Genomic DNA, 24,762 nt, shown 5'->3' with positions numbered 1-24,762 from the left:
CCTCCGTTTTCCAATAGAATCGAGGTAACTCCAACCCAACTCGCCGAGTTCCCTTGTGAACTCGTCGAGTTCTTCAGTCTGTCATCTCACTCAATGCATTAAGCCCTATGGTTTTAACTATGGAAAATAATGATCTGGTAGTGAGTTGAGTGGGTTGGAAAAAAAATAAGGTTTTCATGCGTTGTGAATTGAAAAAAATAGAAGAAAAAAAAATAGAAAAACTGATATAACAGTATATTGAGTGGGTAGGGAGGGAAGGACTCCCTTCAAGCCAAACGACTTTGTCAAGAAAAAGAGTAAATTACACAAATGATCCCTATAGTTTGGGGTAACGCGTGTTTGGTCATTGACTTATTTTTTTAACTCGGAAGGTCCATATTATTTGTTTTTGTTACACGCTTGGTCCCTGTCTTACCTAAAAAGACTATTTTTTCCCTTGATTTTTTAATTTATTTAAATAAATACACGCTCAACCCCACCCCTCTCACCTTACCCTACATATCTCACCATTTTTCTCCTGTTTAAATAATAGTTTTTTTAGGTAAGATAGGGACCAGACGTGTAACAAAAACAAAAGTAGGGACCAAGTGCATAACAAAAACAAATAGTAGGGACCTTCCGAGTTAAAAAATTAAGTTAGGGACCAAACACGAAAATTACCCCAAACCATAGGAACCATTCGTGTAATTTACTCCAAGAAAAATAGTAAACTATGTAACGAGGACCATAACCATAACTAGTTATTCGTACAAAGTAATATCCTCTTTAACCAGTTTTCTAATAGTAATTAAGGTAATTGAGTCTATCTAATCGATATTTAAAAAAATGCTTAATCATCCGACCTTTATAACCGGGTACGCATAACCTAACCGCGTACGCATAACCAGAACGTAAACGGTTAAGAGTTTAAAATCCTCGGACTGGTGGTCGTAATTGGTCAGGATTTCCTTATCGATAATTGAATTTTTTTAATGGGTTACAACCCGAGTCCAAGCGGAAACTCGATCCATTACCGGGCCTTTTGTGCGCATCCACTTCTACTATTGGGGTATGCGTCTACACAAAAAAAACACATCACAGTTGTAACAATTAACAACTAATTGCAATTTTACCATGTGCACAAGATACCCAAAAATAGCTATATATTAATTCACAAATCATTTTACATCAAAACCCTTATTTAGTACATTCACTTTCCGGGGACAAAGTTTGTAGCATAAGACCAGGCGTTATTTGCAACAGGGTCAGCAAGGTGGTCAGCCAAGTTCTCCAACGGCCCCTTTCCTGTGACAATGGCTTGAACAAAGAACCCAAACATGGAGAACATAGCCAGTCTCCCATTCTTGATCTCCTTCACCTTCAACTCAGCAAAAGCCTCTGGATCATCTGCAAGGCCCAATGGGTCGAAGCTACCACCAGGGTAAAGTGGGTCAACAACCTCACCCAATGGTCCACCGGCAATTCTGTAGCCCTCAACCGCACCCATCAAGATGACTTGGGTGGCCCAGATAGCCAAGATGCTCTGAGCATGGACCAAACTAGGGTTTCCCAAGTAATCAAGCCCACCTTCACTGAAGATCTGGGATCCAGCCTTGAACCATACAGCCTCACCGAACTTCACACCATTACGGGCCAAGAGCTCAGGGAAGACGCAGCCAAGAGCTCCAAGCATTGCCCATCTGCAGTGGATGACCTCAAGCTCACGGTTCTTGGAAAATGTCTCTGGATCAGCAGAAAGTCCGGCGGTGTCCCAGCCGTAGTCACCTGGGAATTCACCGGTCAGGTATGATGGAGCCTCGCCGGAGAATGGGCCTAGGTACTTGACACGGTCAGGGCCGTACCATGGACTTCCTGATGGCGCAGCCTTCTTGGCAGCTGCAGTCTTCCTCATGGAAACCCGTCCATTTCCGAAAAGCTCAGAACTTGAGGGACTTGTTTTCACTGCTTGGCCTGCGAAAGGAGAGGAGAGAGCCATGGTGGAAGCAGCCATTGTAAGTTTTCTTAAATTAGAAACTAAAAATATTTAGAAAGTTGGGGGCTGACTGCTTAAGTCATATGGTTCTTCACAAGTGCTATAAATAGGATGGTGCATTTTGTCGGGTACTGTTTTATCTTCCGGATATTTAGTTTGTTTTTGATTCGAGGCTGATATATTTGATCCATATGAACTACATCAATTTAGAACACCAACTAAAAATCGACAGCTGTACATTTAATTTCATTCCAAGATTTCCTATCCCAAATGTTTAAAAAACACTTAAACTCATGTACGTCAAACAAACCTTACTCAGTGCCCGCTCTACGTATACATCATTTTTAGTAACAAGTATATTTATAATTGGGTTTAGGATAAAATTTGATATCCAATCAAATTTCATATTTACCTATAGATTTGACCTGGTGATCTGAAATTAGTTAGTGGATCCTTATTTATTTGCAAAAACTAAAAGTGGAATCCATCATATAACAATATTCATTTTGAATTCAGATGAGTTTATTAATCATGATCTATGGATACTAACATACATTGCACACATGAAACATAAATAAACTCTAGCATTATTCTTGTGTATCGAGTGTTAACAACTGGAAAATTTAGTGCTGATAACTTAACCATGTCTATTTGATTATATGGAATTTTAAGGGAGGAAAGATTATATAAGAATACTTGTGTGGTAGCTCGCCTTGAACATATATGACACATTCACGTAATCATATTTAATTTTTAGTGCGTTTTGTCATCATTCTTGCATTTCTCAACAAATTCCATCATATATTAACTTTCTAGTTCGATTAATCATAATTCCTTGATTCTAAATCTGAATTATATACATCGTGGCATTATATTTTCTGTTTTTTTTTTTCAAGAATGACATGTACCTTATATATTTATTCGTTCATGACATCAACATACATTTATTTAAATATATCATCAAATTACTTTATCTAATGTCCATAATAACATTTTACTTAAAACTTTTACCCATAACAGAAAGTTACTTATATTTAGTTCATTATCCATGATAAAAACGTAGTTACATGAATTTCTATATATTAATATCAACGTATTTTATATTTTATCCATAATAACTATTGGTTTATATTTCATATCCATAATAGCAACATATGTGGATTTCAATACAAATGTGGAAATGCACTTTATTGGTTTTATATATCATCATTATATGTAAAAAGTTTAGGTATGTTGTTATTATTGGTAATAAATTGTAAGTATCATGATATTGTTTTTAAAAACAATATAAATATGTTGCTATTGTAGGTTTTACATTGCACCAATAAAGATAAAAGATGAATTTTTATACAAGAATGGTTGTTAATGAAAATGGGAAGGCGTGCAACGAAACATTTGATCGTACCTTCAATTACTACCATGGTGATAGGGAAGGTTTGGGAAAATCTAATGCAAAAATTGTGTTAAAAGGGACAAATACAATACAAAGAACTATTTATCTTCAATCTCTAGCCATAACTAAGATAGCTGATCATACATATGGCTAATTATACCATAAATGTTCTTTCAATGTATATACCTTTATAGGTAAACGAAACATCAACAAAATCACTGAGATCCCATTAGGATGGGATAGATGGGTTAGGAGGGTGACATATCATGTTGACAATTATGCCTCCTTAGGTGTAGATTGAATGATTCAACTAAATGATATTATAAATATTTATAGACGGACATGTACAGCTGTGTAGAGGGGAGGGGTGTAAATTGACACAAAAAAATAATCCCTTGTGCGAACACATGTAACGGTGACTAACCACAAGGAGTAGATCAATGCCAACACCAACACATTTGTAGTTTAAAGATTCTATCACTAGGTGTGAGACTCATGTATTACATGAGTTTATTTAAAAAAAAAAACTAAATATAAAATTCTAAACATTTGAAAAGTATGATCTTTATAAGAAAAATGATAAAGTTTTAATTATAAAAAGTAAAATGTTTTTTTTTTCGCTTTTAAATTTAAACAAGTAATTTAGATAAATAAATAAATAAATTTAATGAATCTTTAATTTGGTAAATTTTGAAATTAGAAGAAAAGTTCATTAATAAAATTTATATGCATTTAGTATTGAATATAAATATTATCTACAATTTAATAAAATGAAAAAACCATAAAATGACATGTGGAATAAAAATTAATTTAAATAACAAAAAAATTACATGTGACAAAATAAATAAAAATGTGACGTGTGACAAAAAGATCTTTATTTATTAGGGAGAATAATGATACATAAACAATATTAGACCACAAGTACATGGTGAATACGCCATAGAGAAATCTTAGGGCATGTTGTTGTAAGTTATTACATATAGAAACTTGAGAGAATTTTAGTGTCATCCTTTTGTTCATATTAGTAATCTTCTCCATTATGCAAAGTCTATACGTTTTAACGAAGAAAACTTTAGATAAATGGTAGAATGATATTGCGATTCGTAACATGTTAATAAACATTTTTTCAGTAAAATATAAAAGTACAATATATACAAGGTTTGTTTGTGCAATGTTGAGGCCATATGTCAAGAAAATATTGACAACAAAATTTATGATCATTATATATATATATATATATATATATATATATATATATATATATATATATATATAATTTATTTTTAAAACTATATTACAGATTTGTAAACTATATTTGAAGATTATTTTTGGAAATCATATGTAAGTGCAAAAATTGTATTATTAGTCCATAAAACTATACAAATTATGAAATTACAATAAATGTTGTCTTTATATTTATTCTTATAAATTTACAAGTTGAAGACCTTAATAATTATAAAAGAACAAACGAAATAAAAATCGATATATAAAATATTTAAAAAGCACATAGTAAACCCGATGGATAAATCTCATATGCTCTCCAACTCGATCACTAATGGGTCACACATACCCGAAATTAGATAGATCTCTGTCTATTTTAGATTGTTCCTTTTATTCGTAATCAAAGATATTTTCTTGTCTCTCCTTTATGGTGGTTCGGCTTGCTTGTCTGTTCGCATTTCCTAGACCCAAGACCTACTAATATTATAATATTGCATGGATAATGGATAGCACAATTCGGAGTAGAAGATAACCAACAATGAGTTCCATTTGGTTGTTAGTCATAAAAATCCCTGACTAGGCTACTTAAATTGTCCGCATTTACAACGCAAACAACATGGTGTTATCACCATTAGGAAAAACTATTAAGTCGTATACGAAAACCCCACATGCACCTTTCACCCCTCGAAAAATACCATAAGAGGTTCTTGGTCTATCTCCGAATGTGGGCCTAGAAGCATTAGCAAGCCAGGCGCCCAACGCCCAGCTCCACTAGGGAGGCCTTGCCTGATCTGAGAAGTGCTAATTTGGTTTGTCTTCATGTGACAGATATCGAAAAAGTAGTCCGTTGAACTATCGTCGATGCTTATTCGAAAATAATGAATGCGACACAGCTGTCTACTCCAAGAGTCGCCACAGCTTCGCCTACGCGGATGATCTGGGATAGCAAGCAAGTTTATTAAAAGAGGAGCAATAGATTCTAGATCTGTTTCCCCACAGTTGAAAACTATGAAACAAATCAGCGGTAGTTCAAAACTGGAATTAGCACAAGGAAAGCGTTCATCACAGACAACTCCGTAATTACAAGACGATATCTTCTCCTTAGCGTAAAGCACCCCCTTGGGTTCATCCAAAATCGATCTCTAAAAGCGCGGCTCGCGAGGCATCCCTCTCACAGTAGAGTTCCAAACCTCACCTCGCTCTTGTGACATGCTATGTTTCCCCCCAACTCTTCCCAAGGTAGTTCCTAATGTTTGGCACTTTCCAATTTATTGATTTGGAAGATCGCGACACCTATTTTTTTTTATTCGGATCCGATCTCTGTTGGAATCGTTGAGGAAGAAATCTAAGAGAAGACACTCTTCTCTTAGATATTTTTTTTTCAGTGCAAGAAAGTTGTAACATCCCAAAAATTATAAGGTAAACATTTCATTTTTAATTCAACCTTAAACACCAGTTATCCTTTTCAATCATACAAAAGCATATCAAAGTAAAAATAATTATCAAAGTACAATCCTAAAGTCACAAAGTGCGGAAACATGGGTAGATGCGCTACGATCAAGCCGCACCTTTCCCTTTCGAACCAAAAGTCTTAACCATAAACTATAAGCACAAAGCTTAGTGAGTTCCCCAAAATACCACATAGCATACATATATACATCCATCGGGCCCCGCCCGGTACAGATCTATCAGTAACATGCGATGGGCCCCGCCCAATACACTCATCAGGCCTCGCCTGGCATCGGACCCCGCTCGACATACATACAACACATGCAAGAGTCACACAGACAACTAGCATACAAATAACAATAATCTATGGTCCGACATTGGTGCCTTCGACCCGGAAAACACCGGAAGAACTAATTAAAGTCGAGATAACTGAAACAGATGTGCTGCTGCTACTGGGTTCCTTACACTGAACACAACCAAATTATACCTAGTAAATAATTAAGATAATTGCCTATAATCCAAGGTCCATTTCATTCTCTATCATTACCATGGGTAAAATAACATTTTACCCATCTTATATCTGACCCAACAACTCATGACCCAACTTCCAAAAGACCCAAGGCCCAACAGGCCCGAAAGAGAACCTTGCGAGTATGCCCTACATACCAAACGCGTATGCCCCACATAATGCTCGTTGATGCTTAAGGTACAACTCGCGACAACATGAAATTGGGAAGACATGTATTACGCAGAGCGTACACATATGTACGCCCAACGTACCCCCTTGGTGACCATTTCTCATTTTAGGACTTAATGCTTGAGACCAAAATGTCCAAACTCAGATCTAATCTCAAATCATCGACTTAAGTCATAAAGTTTCCACCTTTATTACTTTCCATGATTAGAAAAGGTCCAAAAGCTAAAACCCTAACTTATTTATCCATTAAGACATCTTAACTCTTGTATGGAGGGGATAGGAGGTCCAAGATCATATTTTTTTATGGTTACTAATAACTCCATTATGGATAAAGTTTCCAAATTTATCCATTAGAATGGTCCAAACAACCAAGATCTAGTCTTTAAGTCTCCAATGGAACACAAGTGCATCTTTTTCAACATAATCCATTAAATCCAAGCCTCCAAGCTTCATATCTGAATCAATATGATGTTTAGATGGATAAAGTTTCCAAATTTATCCATAACAAGGTCACAAACTTTTGAGATCTAAAGTTTATGCACTAAAGTGATCAAAACCTCATAACACCCAAAACTAGCTAGATCTAACAAATACATCATCAAAATTCAAGCTTTATACCTCTAGAAGAAAGATCTAGGTGAACAAACTCTGGATCTATAAGCTCCAACAGCCAACACTTCTCCAATGAGCTCCTTCTTGTCCAAGATGTACCAAGAACACTCCAAAACACTTAAAAACACCTTCTTTTTGCTCACAAGTCTCAAACTAGGGTTAGGGTTTCAAGGGAGGGTGTTGGACAAGTGGAGACTGAAAATGGAATGGGTTTGTGGAAGTTAAGGAGCTTAAATAGGGCTCAAACCACGAAAATAGGGTTTGGGCGCTGATCGCGCAAGCCCAACATACTCAGGGATACCCTAGTACGCCCATCATACTTCCACATACGCCTAACGTATGCGGCTAACCCAAAACCGTACTGACTTCAAACGGTCATAACTTCTTCGTTTCAACTCTAATTTTTATAATCTTTATATCCGTGGAATTGAGTTGAGGAGCTCTACAACCCTATCTAATTACTTTTAACTTAAAGCACATCGAAATAAAACTCTTAATTCATAAAAGAAGTCTGAAACATTACTTTACCCATTTTACCCTTAGGCTCCAAAGCGTAAACCAAACTCTTGGATCACATAATCTACATTACCCACATCAAAATGGGTCTAAACCTCTCGTTCCATAAGGCTCAAATCCTTATGATAATTGATCTTCAGGTCATAGACCTGAACTATGGAACCACTCGAAACAGGGTGTTATAAAATGCTCTCTTTTTGACATCCCTGCTGCTTTCCTTTCCAGATTTTTTTTATCGAACGCATGGCATAGCTAGGACCATTCAAATAATGTTTGAGCCTATGTTCAAACACTACAGATCGAGTGGCTCTTCTTGGCAGACAGGTGGGTGCCAATACTACAGTGAAAGCAACGCTTTCGTGTATAGCATTTACTGTTTGAGATTTTTGGTACCTCCAGACGCGCCCCTGTTTCAAGTAAGCTCACCTCAACTGCTTCACCTTGAAAGGAAAGGTAGGAGCACTATAACGATGGAATTTACATATGCGTGAGGCCGCAATACATCTTTGTCATCATTTTCCTAGCCAGGTGGTTTACTAGTCCTCCGCCGGTACTTGTGGAAGAGTGGGCATCATTGACTACGACAGAAAACCTAGTCGAAAAGCAAGAGTGGAGGCTTTGTTTGGTTGAGGCTTAATAGTAAATGTTATTTCGTTTAGTAGATATCGCTTCACACCTCGTAGTGTGTGCCCTAATTAATGAGGATAGGTTTCGATGTAGGGTATTTGCTATATGTTATGGCAAAGTCAGTTGTATGAATGAAATGAAACAAGACTTGAGCGTCAAGTTCCACATATGAGATAAACTATGGCAGTTCCTTTGGCAGCTCCTCGGGCCCGCAAAGATAAGAGGGCGGTGAGGCAAGGAAAAGTAAATCAACAATAGGCCGTTTGCCGCCATCTTCGAGTGAACTATCGTTTTATTAGTCCAAATTTTACGACAAATCCAAACTGAGGGATGTTCTCTACTAAGGAGTTGCTTAAGTGAGAACTACCACTATGCGACTAGTAACCGCCCCTTCAAAATCTTGTCTTAATCATCATTTATCAGGACTAGTCGGCGTAAGTTCCTTTGCTTGGACACGATTTGAAGCTTTCATTCCTCTTTGGATGGTTTGCTTTCTCTTTATTTAGCTATTGAGCAAAAAGAGTTCGCTGAGATGCCTTGCTTTAGCTCCGTAATAATGGCTTCAACATCCTAGCCAAAGGAACGAACTTGGTCTGAAAAAAGTTGGAAGTGAGGACCATAAAGTCCCCAAAAATACAGCTTCTAAATAATTCTCGTTTTAAAAAACCGGGTCTGAATCAAGTAGGTATTTAAGTGGTCCTTACTTCTATCTAAACATTAAAAACCAACTTGGTAAAACTAATTAATAGGTGTAACGGTCCATAGTTAGGCCTCAGTAACCGGTTATATATGGCTTAGGCCCTTTTAATCCATCTTAAATGATTTACAAAAGCAAATGAAAATTATAGAGTTATAATGTGCATTTCTTACTCGAAAAATAAAAAAACGGTTCGGGCCAAAGATGCATGGAAGTGAAGACCATTCCTTTTTGAAAACATGCAGCCGTTCATATCAACAAGTTTTATCTGATGACTTCAAGGCCTTAAATGCTACAATGAAGGAAGGTTTCTTCCATGTTAGTGTTTGACTTATAGAGACAAGAGTCTAGTATGTTGCATTATGCTATAGAAGGTCATTAGAGTGTGGCCATTTAGTTTGTTGCGATCTCCAAGGTAAAGACCTTATCATTGGTTGAGTTTATGACTCAAATTGAGGAGGAGAAGGAGTCTCCAATAAATAGTTGATTTTGTAACTCGAAGGTTAAGACTGAAGGTCCAACAAAGGATGAAGAGTAGCTGGATGTTCGAGCACCACAACAAGCTAAGAAGTCCAAAAGTTTAGTATTTGTTTAACAAGCCATAAAAATTTCGGCTGTTATAGAGAGAATGTGAAGACGTATAAAGATGTTTGTTGTACGTCTGTATCCAGATACTTTCGAAGTGGTCAAGATGATCAATTGAAGAGTGACAAGTTGATTATCCCAACTAAGAGTGAAGGATGATATTGGTTTCAACAATCGTCGTTGTTGCAAGTATTACCATCTTGTACCATATTGTACATGTGTGTGTTGTTAGACGACTACGTGCTTGTTAAGATCTTGATCAGACCTTGATTGTGAAATACAAGAACATCACTCATTGTGAACCCTTGAAGTGATACTACGCTGATAAAGTCAACATATGAGAGTTATAAACAAACTGGACTTTTTAGGCCGTGAAATTAGCGATGTCACGCTAATCCAACTTAAATGATGAGTAAATTACATGAATGGTCCCAATGGTTTGGGGTAATTTGCACATGTTGTCCCTAACTTATTTTTTTAACTCGGAAGGTCCCTACAATTTGTTTTTGTTGCGCAACAAAAACAAACGCGCAACAAAAACAAACAATAGGGACCTTTCGAGTTAAAAAAATAAGTTAGAGACTAAACGTGCAAATCACCCGAAACCATAGGGACCATTCGTGCAAATACAAAGTTATAAAAAGTAAAAAAAAAATATATGCATTTTTAAGAAGAAAAAAACGGTCCCAGCTAGGGGCGGTACCATAAATTTTCTCTAGGGGTAGCACAATTTTTTTTTCTTCTTTATTCTTTATGTGAAAGTGTCTACAATGCAACTTGAATAAAAATGAGCAAGTTGTTTTAAATGGTATAAAAAAGTTTGACATGTAAAAGCTCCTAAAAACCATAAAGTAAATGTTTTGGCAACAAACAAAATGAGCTAATTAACCATGCTAAAAAGTAAATGTGTTGGCTTCAAATAAAGTGAGCTAACTAACCATCGGTACCCAAACTCATCAAAATGAGCTAATAGTAAATGTGTTGCCAATCTTGTTACAATACTAACACCTGGGCAAAGGAATGCTAACCTTTAAAAAGAAACTGCAAAGATTGTTGTTTTGGATCATTATGCTAGTAATATAAACAAGTCTTGTTCTTTACTGGATTGGACATACACTTTTTACTCTCACAGACATAAGACTATATCATTTAGACATTTCAGCAAACACTTAATGTGCAAAGACTTGTTCAAGAAAGTCAACTTGTGCATATGAACTTAAAATCAGGAGTTTGAAATCAAATGACTAAGAAATTGTGAAGAGAATTACATACCTTTCACATATACAATTCACATTGTTTTTAAAAACTCCAAGTACAAGAATGATGAACTCGTCGAATTTCTTCTGCTGTTGAAATTGATTCAAAAAAATTTATTGCTTCTAATATGGGAATCGATTCAATGACACGCCTGAAAGCTAAAACACGATTGGTTTTATTGAAATTACTGAAATCATTGTCAATCTATTTTAAAAAGTTGATTATGTTGCGATTTTTCTGATCTGCGGATTTCGAACAATTCAAGGAGCCAATGAAAGGGGAAAACAGGAAACGAATGGAATGTAAACATGGGGTTAGCAGGAGTAAAAAAGACATATTTAGAGGGAATGATATTACATCAAAAATACAAGTTTCCTTTCTAGCCACCAACCAAACATCCAAATTTTCATTCCTTTTGAATACGGTAGTCCTTTCCTGATTTTAATCATTTTATTACCACATACCAAACAAGGGATTAGGATTTATGTGTGATCTTGAGTTGCATAATTCATTTGAGGAGGAGCACGTTGGCATACATACGACTAAAATACGATTCATCGGCCTTCTCTTACCTTCTTCTCCGGAATTTTTGAGGGGTAGCCTGCGAACTAACTCGTTCCGCCCCTGGTCCCGACCAAAGATGCGCTGAAGTGAATACCATTCCTACTTGAAAACGAGCAACCCGTTCAAATCAACAAGTTTTATCTAACGAATTCAAGTTTAATACATTAAATGCTACGATGGTATAGTAAAGAAGCCTCAATAGTCCAATACCGCGTACACATCTACATATAGGTGATTTTATATCCAACATTTACCCGTCCAGGTCCAAACAAACCAAACTCTTATATCTACATATAAGTGAGTTAGTAAAGAAAATCAGTAATCGATGTGATATGACCCATAAACAGGTCATTGTAAGAAGTTATATGGCCCAAGCCTATCTAGCCAACTTTCTAACATATATTATTTTTATTACGGATGATCAAACCTATCTAACCAATTTAAAATGAATGTTTAAAAACGAGGTACGAAAAAGAGACCTCAACAGGTTGGATTTTAAAATCCTTGGACGAGTGTTCATAGCTGGTTAGGATTTTCATAACCGAAAGCAGTATTTTCTTTGGTGCACATCTACTTCAACCGTTGGGGCATATACATAATATACGTAGGGACAAAAGCACATGACAATTATAACTATTAACTACTACATGTTATTCTATGATTAGAAATCATTTTAAGATATGCAGTCCAAAAATAGCTATATATTAATTCACAAATCATTTTACATCAAAACCCTTATTTAGTACATTCACTTTCCGGGGACAAAGTTTGTAGCATAAGACCAGGCGTTATTTGCAACAGGGTCAGCAAGGTGGTCAGCCAAGTTCTCCAACGGCCCCTTTCCTGTGACAATGGCTTGAACAAAGAACCCAAACATGGAGAACATAGCCAGTCTCCCATTCTTGATCTCCTTCACCTTCAACTCAGCAAAAGCCTCTGGATCATCTGCAAGGCCCAATGGGTCGAAGCTACCACCAGGGTAAAGTGGGTCAACAACCTCACCCAATGGTCCACCGGCAATTCTGTAGCCCTCAACCGCACCCATCAAGATGACTTGGGTGGCCCAGATAGCCAAGATGCTCTGAGCATGGACCAAACTAGGGTTTCCCAAGTAATCAAGCCCACCTTCACTGAAGATCTGGGATCCAGCCTTGAACCATACAGCCTCACCGAACTTCACACCATTACGGGCCAAGAGCTCAGGGAAGACGCAGCCAAGAGCTCCAAGCATTGCCCATCTGCAGTGGATGACCTCAAGCTCACGGTTCTTGGAAAATGTCTCTGGATCAGCAGAAAGTCCGGCGGTGTCCCAGCCGTAGTCACCTGGGAATTCACCGGTCAGGTATGATGGAGCCTCGCCGGAGAATGGGCCTAGGTACTTGACACGGTCAGGGCCGTACCATGGACTTCCTGATGGCGCAGCCTTCTTGGCAGCTGCAGTCTTCCTCATGGAAACCCGTCCATTTCCGAAAAGCTCAGAACTTGAGGGACTTGTTTTCACTGCTTGGCCTGCGAAAGGAGAGGAGAGAGCCATGGTGGAAGCAGCCATTGTAAGTTTTCTTAAATTAGAAACTAAAAATATTTAGAAAGTTGGGGGCTGACTGCTTAAGTCATATGGTTCTTCACAAGTGCTATAAATAGGATGGTGCATTTTGTCGGGTACTGTTTTATCTTCCGGATATTTAGTTTGTTTTTGATTCGAGGCTGATATATTTGATCCATATGAACTACATCAATTTAGAACACCAACTAAAAATCGACAGCTGTACATTTAATTTCATTCCAAGATTTCCTATCCCAAATGTTTAAAAAACACTTAAACTCATGTACGTCAAACAAACCTTACTCAGTGCCCGCTCTACGTATACATCATTTTTAGTAACAAGTATATTTATAATTGGGTTTAGGATAAAATTTGATATCCAATCAAATTTCATATTTACCTATAGATTTGACCTGGTGATCTGAAATTAGTTAGTGGATCCTTATTTATTTGCAAAAACTAAAAGTGGAATCCATCATATAACAATATTCATTTTGAATTCAGATGAGTTTATTAATCATGATCTATGGATACTAACATACATTGCACACATGAAACATAAATAAACTCTAGCATTATTCTTGTGTATCGAGTGTTAACAACTGGAAAATTTAGTGCTGATAACTTAACCATGTCTATTTGATTATATGGAATTTTAAGGGAGGAAAGATTATATAAGAATACTTGTGTGGTAGCTCGCCTTGAACATATATGACACATTCACGTAATCATATTTAATTTTTAGTGCGTTTTGTCATCATTCTTGCATTTCTCAACAAATTCCATCATATATTAACTTTCTAGTTCGATTAATCATAATTCCTTGATTCTAAATCTGAATTATATACATCGTGGCATTATATTTTCTGTTTTTTTTTTTCAAGAATGACATGTACCTTATATATTTATTCGTTCATGACATCAACATACATTTATTTAAATATATCATCAAATTACTTTATCTAATGTCCATAATAACATTTTACTTAAAACTTTTACCCATAACAGAAAGTTACTTATATTTAGTTCATTATCCATGATAAAAACGTAGTTACATGAATTTCTATATATTAATATCAACGTATTTTATATTTTATCCATAATAACTATTGGTTTATATTTCATATCCATAATAGCAACATATGTGGATTTCAATACAAATGTGGAAATGCACTTTATTGGTTTTATATATCATCATTATATGTAAAAAGTTTAGGTATGTTGTTATTATTGGTAATAAATTGTAAGTATCATGATATTGTTTTTAAAAACAATATAAATATGTTGCTATTGTAGGTTTTACATTGCACCAATAAAGATAAAAGATGAATTTTTATACAAGAATGGTTGTTAATGAAAATGGGAAGGCGTGCAACGAAACATTTGATCGTACCTTCAATTACTACCATGGTGATAGGGAAGGTTTGGGAAAATCTAATGCAAAAATTGTGTTAAAAGGGACAAATACAATACAAAGAACTATTTATCTTCAATCTCTAGCCATAACTAAGATAGCTGATCATACATATGGCTAATTATACCATAAATGTTCTTTCAATGTATATACCTTTATAGGTAAACGAAACATCAACAAAATCACTGAGATCCCATTAGGATGGGATAGATGGGTTAGGAGGGTGACATATCATGTTGACAATTATGCCTCCTTAGGTGTAGATTGAATGATTCAACTAAATGATATTATAAATATTTATAGACGGACATGTACAGCTGTGTAGAGGGGAGGGGTGTAAATTGACACAAAAAAATAATCCCTTGTGCGAACACATGTAACGGTGACTAACCACAAGGAGTAGATCAATGCCAACACCAACACATTTGTAGTTTAAAGATTCTATCACTAGGTGTGAGACTCATGTATTACATGAGTTTATTTAAAAAAAAAAACTAAATATAAAATTCTAAACATTTGAAAAGTATGATCTTTATAAGAAAAATGATAAAGTTTTAATTATAAAAAGTAAAATGTTTTTTTTTTCGCTTTTAAATTTAAACAAGTAATTTAGATAAATAAATAAATAAATTTAATGAATCTTTAATTTGGTAAATTTTGAAATTAGAAGAAAAGTTCATTAATAAAATTTATATGCATTTAGTATTGAATATAAATATTATCTACAATTTAATAAAATGAAAAAACCATAAAATGACATGTGGAATAAAAATTAATTTAAATAACAAAAAAATTACATGTGACAAAATAAATAAAAATGTGACGTGTGACAAAAAGATCTTTATTTATTAGGGAGAATAATGATACATAAACAATATTAGACCACAAGTACATGGTGAATACGCCATAGAGAAATCTTAGGGCATGTTGTTGTAAGTTATTACATATAGAAACTTGAGAGAATTTTAGTGTCATCCTTTTGTTCATATTAGTAATCTTCTCCATTATGCAAAGTCTATACGTTTTAACGAAGAAAACTTTAGATAAATGGTAGAATGATATTGCGATTCGTAACATGTTAATAAACATTTTTTCAGTAAAATATAAAAGTACAATATATACAAGGTTTGTTTGTGCAATGTTGAGGCCATATGTCAAGAAAATATTGACAACAAAATTTATGATCATTATATATATATATATATATATATATATATATATATATATATATATATATATATATATATAATTTATTTTTAAAACTATATTACAGATTTGTAAACTATATTTGAAGATTATTTTTGGAAATCATATGTAAGTGCAAAAATTGTATTATTAGTCCATAAAACTATACAAATTATGAAATTACAATAAATGTTGTCTTTATATTTATTCTTATAAATTTACAAGTTGAAGACCTTAATAATTATAAAAGAACAAACGAAATAAAAATCGATATATAAAATATTTAAAAAGCACATAGTAAACCCGATGGATAAATCTCATATGCTCTCCAACTCGATCACTAATGGGTCACACATACCCGAAATTAGATAGATCTCTGTCTATTTTAGATTGTTCCTTTTATTCGTAATCAAAGATATTTTCTTGTCTCTCCTTTATGGTGGTTCGGCTTGCTTGTCTGTTCGCATTTCCTAGACCCAAGACCTACTAATATTATAATATTGCATGGATAATGGATAGCACAATTCGGAGTAGAAGATAACCAACAATGAGTTCCATTTGGTTGTTAGTCATAAAAATCCCTGACTAGGCTACTTAAATTGTCCGCATTTACAACGCAAACAACATGGTGTTATCACCATTAGGAAAAACTATTAAGTCGTATACGAAAACCCCACATGCACCTTTCACCCCTCGAAAAATACCATAAGAGGTTCTTGGTCTATCTCCGAATGTGGGCCTAGAAGCATTAGCAAGCCAGGCGCCCAACGCCCAGCTCCACTAGGGAGGCCTTGCCTGATCTGAGAAGTGCTAATTTGGTTTGTCTTCATGTGACAGATATCGAAAAAGTAGTCCGTTGAACTATCGTCGATGCTTATTCGAAAATAATGAATGCGACACAGCTGTCTACTCCAAGAGTCGCCACAGCTTCGCCTACGCGGATGATCTGGGATAGCAAGCAAGTTTATTAAAAGAGGAGCAATAGATTCTAGATCTGTTTCCCCACAGTTGAAAACTATGAAACAAATCAGCGGTAGTTCAAAACTGGAATTAGCACAAGGAAAGCGTTCATCACAGACAACTCCGTAATTACAAGACGATATCTTCTCCTTAGCGTAAAGCACCCCCTTGGGTTCATCCAAAATCGATCTCTAAAAGCGCGGCTCGCGAGGCATCCCTCTCACAGTAGAGTTCCAAACCTCACCTCGCTCTTGTGACATGCTATGTTTCCCCCCAACTCTTCCCAAGGTAGTTCCTAATGTTTGGCACTTTCCAATTTATTGATTTGGAAGATCGCGACACCTATTTTTTTTTATTCGGATCCGATCTCTGTTGGAATCGTTGAGGAAGAAATCTAAGAGAAGACACTCTTCTCTTAGATATTTTTTTTTCAGTGCAAGAAAGTTGTAACATCCCAAAAATTATAAGGTAAACATTTCATTTTTAATTCAACCTTAAACACCAGTTATCCTTTTCAATCATACAAAAGCATATCAAAGTAAAAATAATTATCAAAGTACAATCCTAAAGTCACAAAGTGCGGAAACATGGGTAGATGCGCTACGATCAAGCCGCACCTTTCCCTTTCGAACCAAAAGTCTTAACCATAAACTATAAGCACAAAGCTTAGTGAGTTCCCCAAAATACCACATAGCATACATATATACATCCATCGGGCCCCGCCCGGTACAGATCTATCAGTAACATGCGATGGGCCCCGCCCAATACACTCATCAGGCCTCGCCTGGCATCGGACCCCGCTCGACATACATACAACACATGCAAGAGTCACACAGACAACTAGCATACAAATAACAATAATCTATGGTCCGACATTGGTGCCTTCGACCCGGAAAACACCGGAAGAACTAATTAAAGTCGAGATAACTGAAACAGATGTGCTGCTGCTACTGGGTTCCTTACACTGAACACAACCAAATTATACCTAGTAAATAATTAAGATAATTGCCTATAATCCAAGGTCCATTTCATTCTCTATCATTACCATGGGTAAAATAACATTTTACCCATCTTATATCTGACCCAACAACTCATGACCCAACTTCCAAAAGACCCAAGGCCCAACAGGCCCGAAAGAGAACCTTGCGAGTATGCCCTACATACCAAACGCGTATGCCCCACATAATGCTCGTTGATGCTTAAGGTACAACTCGCGACAACATGAAATTGGGAAGACATGTATTACGCAGAGCGTACACATATGTACGCCCAACGTACCCCCTTGGTGACCATTTCTCATTTTAGGACTTAATGCTTGAGACCAAAATGTCCAAACTCAGATCTAATCTCAAATCATCGACTTAAGTCATAAAGTTTCCACCTTTATTACTTTCCATGATTAGAAAAGGTCCAAAAGCTAAAACCCTAACTTATTTATCCATTAAGACATCTTAACTCTTGTATGGAGGGGATAGGAGGTCCAAGATCATATTTTTTTATGGTTACTAATAACTCCATTATGGATAAAGTTTCCAAATTTATCCATTAGAATGGTCCAAACAACCAAGATCTAGTCTTTAAGTCTCCAATGGAACACAAGTGCATCTTTTTCAACATAATCCATTAAATCCAAGCCTCCAAGCTTCATATCTGAATCAATATGATGTTTAGATGGATAAAGTTTCCAAATTTATCCATAACAAGGTCACAAACTTTTGAGATCTAAAGTTTATGCACTAAAGTGATCAAAACCTCATAACACCCAAAACTAGCTAGATCTAACAAATACATCATCAAAATTCAAGCTTTATACCTCTAGAAGAAAGATCTAGGTGAACAAACTCTGGATCTATAAGCTCCAACAGCCAACACTTCTCCAATGAGCTCCTTCTTGTCCAAGATGTACCAAGAACACTCCAAAACACTTAAAAACACCTTCTTTTTGCTCACAAGTCTCAAACTAGGGTTAGGGTTTCAAGGGAGGGTGTTGGACAAGTGGAGACTGAAAATGGAATGGGTTTGTGGAAGTTAAGGAGCTTAAATAGGGCTCAAACCACGAAAATAGGGTTTGGGCGCTGATCGCGCAAGCCCAACATACTCAGGGATACCCTAGTACGCCCATCATACTTCCACATACGCCTAACGTATGCGGCTAACCCAAAACCGTACTGACTTCAAACGGTCATAACTTCTTCGTTTCAACTCTAATTTTTATAATCTTTATATCCGTGGAATTGAGTTGAGGAGCTCTACAACCCTATCTAATTACTTTTAACTTAAAGCACATCGAAATAAAACTCTTAATTCATAAAAGAAGTCTGAAACATTACTTTACCCATTTTACCCTTAGGCTCCAAAGCGTAAACCAAACTCTTGGATCACATAATCTACATTACCCACATCAAAATGGGTCTAAACCTCTCGTTCCATAAGGCTCAAATCCTTATGATAATTGATCTTCAGGTCATAGACCTGAACTATGGAACCACTCGAAACAGGGTGTTATAAAATGCTCTCTTTTTGACATCCCTGCTGCTTTCCTTTCCAGATTTTTTTTATCGAACGCATGGCATAGCTAGGACCATTCAAATAATGTTTGAGCCTATGTTCAAACACTACAGATCGAGTGGCTCTTCTTGGCAGACAGGTGGGTGCCAATACTACAGTGAAAGCAACGCTTTCGTGTATAGCATTTACTGTTTGAGATTTTTGGTACCTCCAGACGCGCCCCTGTTTCAAGTAAGCTCACCTCAACTGCTTCACCTTGAAAGGAAAGGTAGGAGCACTATAACGATGGAATTTACATATGCGTGAGGCCGCAATACATCTTTGTCATCATTTTCCTAGCCAGGTGGTTTACTAGTCCTCCGCCGGTACTTGTGGAAGAGTGGGCATCATTGACTACGACAGAAAACCTAGTCGAAAAGCAAGAGTGGAGGCTTTGTTTGGTTGAGGCTTAATAGTAAATGTTATTTCGTTTAGTAGATATCGCTTCACACCTCGTAGTGTGTGCCCTAATTAATGAGGATAGGTTTCGATGTAGGGTATTTGCTATATGTTATGGCAAAGTCAGTTGTATGAATGAAATGAAACAAGACTTGAGCGTCAAGTTCCACATATGAGATAAACTATGGCAGTTCCTTTGGCAGCTCCTCGGGCCCGCAAAGATAAGAGGGCGGTGAGGCAAGGAAAAGTAAATCAACAATAGGCCGTTTGCCGCCATCTTCGAGTGAACTATCGTTTTATTAGTCCAAATTTTACGACAAATCCAAACTGAGGGATGTTCTCTACTAAGGAGTTGCTTAAGTGAGAACTACCACTATGCGACTAGTAACCGCCCCTTCAAAATCTTGTCTTAATCATCATTTATCAGGACTAGTCGGCGTAAGTTCCTTTGCTTGGACACGATTTGAAGCTTTCATTCCTCTTTGGATGGTTTGCTTTCTCTTTATTTAGCTATTGAGCAAAAAGAGTTCGCTGAGATGCCTTGCTTTAGCTCCGTAATAATGGCTTCAACATCCAAACTGAGGGATGTTCTCTACTAAGGAGTTGCTTAAGTGAGAACTACCACTATGCGACTAGTAACCGCCCCTTCAAAATCTTGTCTTAATCATCATTTATCAGGACTAGTCGGCGTAAGTTCCTTTGCTTGGACACGATTTGAAGCTTTCATTCCTCTTTGGATGGTTTGCTTTCTCTTTATTTAGCTATTGAGCAAAAAGAGTTCGCTGAGATGCCTTGCTTTAGCTCCGTAATAATGGCTTCAACATCCTAGCCAAAGGAACGAACTTGGTCTGAAAAAAGTTGGAAGTGAGGACCATAAAGTCCCCAAAAATACAGCTTCTAAATAATTCTCGTTTTAAAAAACCGGGTCTGAATCAAGTAGGTATTTAAGTGGTCCTTACTTCTATCTAAACATTAAAAACCAACTTGGTAAAACTAATTAATAGGTGTAACGGTCCATAGTTAGGCCTCAGTAACCGGTTATATATGGCTTAGGCCCTTTTAATCCATCTTAAATGATTTACAAAAGCAAATGAAAATTATAGAGTTATAATGTGCATTTCTTACTCGAAAAATAAAAAAACGGTTCGGGCCAAAGATGCATGGAAGTGAAGACCATTCCTTTTTGAAAACATGCAGCCGTTCATATCAACAAGTTTTATCTGATGACTTCAAGGCCTTAAATGCTACAATGAAGGAAGGTTTCTTCCATGTTAGTGTTTGACTTATAGAGACAAGAGTCTAGTATGTTGCATTATGCTATAGAAGGTCATTAGAGTGTGGCCATTTAGTTTGTTGCGATCTCCAAGGTAAAGACCTTATCATTGGTTGAGTTTATGACTCAAATTGAGGAGGAGAAGGAGTCTCCAATAAATAGTTGATTTTGTAACTCGAAGGTTAAGACTGAAGGTCCAACAAAGGATGAAGAGTAGCTGGATGTTCGAGCACCACAACAAGCTAAGAAGTCCAAAAGTTTAGTATTTGTTTAACAAGCCATAAAAATTTCGGCTGTTATAGAGAGAATGTGAAGACGTATAAAGATGTTTGTTGTACGTCTGTATCCAGATACTTTCGAAGTGGTCAAGATGATCAATTGAAGAGTGACAAGTTGATTATCCCAACTAAGAGTGAAGGATGATATTGGTTTCAACAATCGTCGTTGTTGCAAGTATTACCATCTTGTACCATATTGTACATGTGTGTGTTGTTAGACGACTACGTGCTTGTTAAGATCTTGATCAGACCTTGATTGTGAAATACAAGAACATCACTCATTGTGAACCCTTGAAGTGATACTACGCTGATAAAGTCAACATATGAGAGTTATAAACAAACTGGACTTTTTAGGCCGTGAAATTAGCGATGTCACGCTAATCCAACTTAAATGATGAGTAAATTACATGAATGGTCCCAATGGTTTGGGGTAATTTGCACATGTTGTCCCTAACTTATTTTTTTAACTCGGAAGGTCCCTACAATTTGTTTTTGTTGCGCAACAAAAACAAACGCGCAACAAAAACAAACAATAGGGACCTTTCGAGTTAAAAAAATAAGTTAGAGACTAAACGTGCAAATCACCCGAAACCATAGGGACCATTCGTGCAAATACAAAGTTATAAAAAGTAAAAAAAAAATATATGCATTTTTAAGAAGAAAAAAACGGTCCCAGCTAGGGGCGGTACCATAAATTTTCTCTAGGGGTAGCACAATTTTTTTTTCTTCTTTATTCTTTATGTGAAAGTGTCTACAATGCAACTTGAATAAAAATGAGCAAGTTGTTTTAAATGGTATAAAAAAGTTTGACATGTAAAAGCTCCTAAAAACCATAAAGTAAATGTTTTGGCAACAAACAAAATGAGCTAATTAACCATGCTAAAAAGTAAATGTGTTGGCTTCAAATAAAGTGAGCTAACTAACCATCGGTACCCAAACTCATCAAAATGAGCTAATAGTAAATGTGTTGCCAATCTTGTTACAATACTAACACCTGGGCAAAGGAATGCTAACCTTTAAAAAGAAACTGCAAAGATTGTTGTTTTGGATCATTATGCTAGTAATATAAACAAGTCTTGTTCTTTACTGGATTGGACATACACTTTTTACTCTCACAGACATAAGACTATATCATTTAGACATTTCAGCAAACACTTAATGTGCAAAGACTTGTTCAAGAAAGTCAACTTGTGCATATGAACTTAAAATCAGGAGTTTGAAATCAAATGACTAAGAAATTGTGAAGAGAATTACATACCTTTCACATATACAATTCACATTGTTTTTAAAAACTCCAAGTACAAGAATGATGAACTCGTCGAATTTCTTCTGCTGTTGAAATTGATTCAAAAAAATTTATTGCTTCTAATATGGGAATCGATTCAATGACACGCCTGAAAGCTAAAACACGATTGGTTTTATTGAAATTACTGAAATCATTGTCAATCTATTTTAAAAAGTTGATTATGTTGCGATTTTTCTGATCTGCGGATTTCGAACAATTCAAGGAGCCAATGAAAGGGGAAAACAGGAAACGAATGGAATGTAAACATGGGGTTAGCAGGAGTAAAAAAGACATATTTAGAGGGAATGATATTACATCAAAAATACAAGTTTCCTTTCTAGCCACCAACCAAACATCCAAATTTTCATTCCTTTTGAATACGGTAGTCCTTTCCTGATTTTAATCATTTTATTACCACATACCAAACAAGGGATTAGGATTTATGTGTGATCTTGAGTTGCATAATTCATTTGAGGAGGAGCACGTTGGCATACATACGACTAAAATACGATTCATCGGCCTTCTCTTACCTTCTTCTCCGGAATTTTTGAGGGGTAGCCTGCGAACTAACTCGTTCCGCCCCTGGTCCCGACCAAAGATGCGCTGAAGTGAATACCATTCCTACTTGAAAACGAGCAACCCGTTCAAATCAACAAGTTTTATCTAACGAATTCAAGTTTAATACATTAAATGCTACGATGGTATAGTAAAGAAGCCTCAATAGTCCAATACCGCGTACACATCTACATATAGGTGATTTTATATCCAACATTTACCCGTCCAGGTCCAAACAAACCAAACTCTTATATCTACATATAAGTGAGTTAGTAAAGAAAATCAGTAATCGATGTGATATGACCCATAAACAGGTCATTGTAAGAAGTTATATGGCCCAAGCCTATCTAGCCAACTTTCTAACATATATTATTTTTATTACGGATGATCAAACCTATCTAACCAATTTAAAATGAATGTTTAAAAACGAGGTACGAAAAAGAGACCTCAACAGGTTGGATTTTAAAATCCTTGGACGAGTGTTCATAGCTGGTTAGGATTTTCATAACCGAAAGCAGTATTTTCTTTGGTGCACATCTACTTCAACCGTTGGGGCATATACATAATATACGTAGGGACAAAAGCACATGACAATTATAACTATTAACTACTACATGTTATTCTATGATTAGAAATCATTTTAAGATATGCAGTCCAAAAATAGCTATATATTAATTCACAAATCATTTTACATCAAAACCCTTATTTAGTACATTCACTTTCCGGGGACAAAGTTTGTAGCATAAGACCAGGCGTTATTTGCAACAGGGTCAGCAAGGTGGTCAGCCAAGTTCTCCAACGGCCCCTTTCCTGTGACAATGGCTTGAACAAAGAACCCAAACATGGAGAACATAGCCAGTCTCCCATTCTTGATCTCCTTCACCTTCAACTCAGCAAAAGCCTCTGGATCATCTGCAAGGCCCAATGGGTCGAAGCTACCACCAGGGTAAAGTGGGTCAACAACCTCACCCAATGGTCCACCGGCAATTCTGTAGCCCTCAACCGCACCCATCAAGATGACTTGGGTGGCCCAGATAGCCAAGATGCTCTGAGCATGGACCAAACTAGGGTTTCCCAAGTAATCAAGCCCACCTTCACTGAAGATCTGGGATCCAGCCTTGAACCATACAGCCTCACCGAACTTCACACCATTACGGGCCAAGAGCTCAGGGAAGACGCAGCCAAGAGCTCCAAGCATTGCCCATCTGCAGTGGATGACCTCAAGCTCACGGTTCTTGGAAAATGTCTCTGGATCAGCAGAAAGTCCGGCGGTGTCCCAGCCGTAGTCACCTGGGAATTCACCGGTCAGGTATGATGGAGCCTCGCCGGAGAATGGGCCTAGGTACTTGACACGGTCAGGGCCGTACCATGGACTTCCTGATGGCGCAGCCTTCTTGGCAGCTGCAGTCTTCCTCATGGAAACCCGTCCATTTCCGAAAAGCTCAGAACTTGAGGGACTTGTTTTCACTGCTTGGCCTGCGAAAGGAGAGGAGAGAGCCATGGTGGAAGCAGCCATTGTAAGTTTTCTTAAATTAGAAACTAAAAATATTTAGAAAGTTGGGGGCTGACTGCTTAAGTCATATGGTTCTTCACAAGTGCTATAAATAGGATGGTGCATTTTGTCGGGTACTGTTTTATCTTCCGGATATTTAGTTTGTTTTTGATTCGAGGCTGATATATTTGATCCATATGAACTACATCAATTTAGAACACCAACTAAAAATCGACAGCTG

The 24,762-nt window shown here is 36.5% G+C and overlaps 3 protein-coding genes across 3 annotated transcripts; all 3 read right to left on the bottom strand.

Moving 5' to 3' along the window:
• Positions 1-1,125: 1,125 nt before the first annotated feature.
• Positions 1,126-2,062, bottom strand: LOC145061019 (chlorophyll a-b binding protein 16, chloroplastic). Its single transcript, XM_079008382.1, has one exon. It carries the CDS (start codon positions 1,988-1,990, stop codon positions 1,190-1,192), a length of 801 nt encoding a protein of 266 aa, XP_078864508.1. The 5' UTR covers positions 1,991-2,062; the 3' UTR covers positions 1,126-1,189.
• A 10,209-nt stretch (positions 2,063-12,271) lies between these two features.
• LOC145065038 (chlorophyll a-b binding protein 16, chloroplastic) lies at positions 12,272-13,211 on the bottom strand. The gene has a single exon (XM_079012381.1). The coding sequence runs from the start codon at positions 13,137-13,139 to the stop codon at positions 12,339-12,341; it is 801 nt and encodes a 266-aa protein (XP_078868507.1). The 5' UTR covers positions 13,140-13,211; the 3' UTR covers positions 12,272-12,338.
• Positions 13,212-23,677: 10,466 nt separating this feature from the next.
• On the bottom strand, positions 23,678-24,617 carry LOC145060938 (chlorophyll a-b binding protein 16, chloroplastic). The gene has a single exon (XM_079008271.1). The coding sequence runs from the start codon at positions 24,543-24,545 to the stop codon at positions 23,745-23,747; it is 801 nt and encodes a 266-aa protein (XP_078864397.1). The 5' UTR covers positions 24,546-24,617; the 3' UTR covers positions 23,678-23,744.
• Positions 24,618-24,762: the final 145 nt, after the last annotated feature.

The sequence above is a fragment of the Lactuca serriola genome, chromosome 7 (genome assembly GCF_051521515.1).
Source record: "Lactuca serriola cultivar US96UC23 chromosome 7, Lser_US96UC23_V15, whole genome shotgun sequence".
Taxonomy (NCBI): domain Eukaryota; kingdom Viridiplantae; phylum Streptophyta; class Magnoliopsida; order Asterales; family Asteraceae; genus Lactuca; species Lactuca serriola.
Note: the sequence above shows the minus strand (reverse complement) of the source record. Positions and strands in the feature narration are given on the sequence as shown.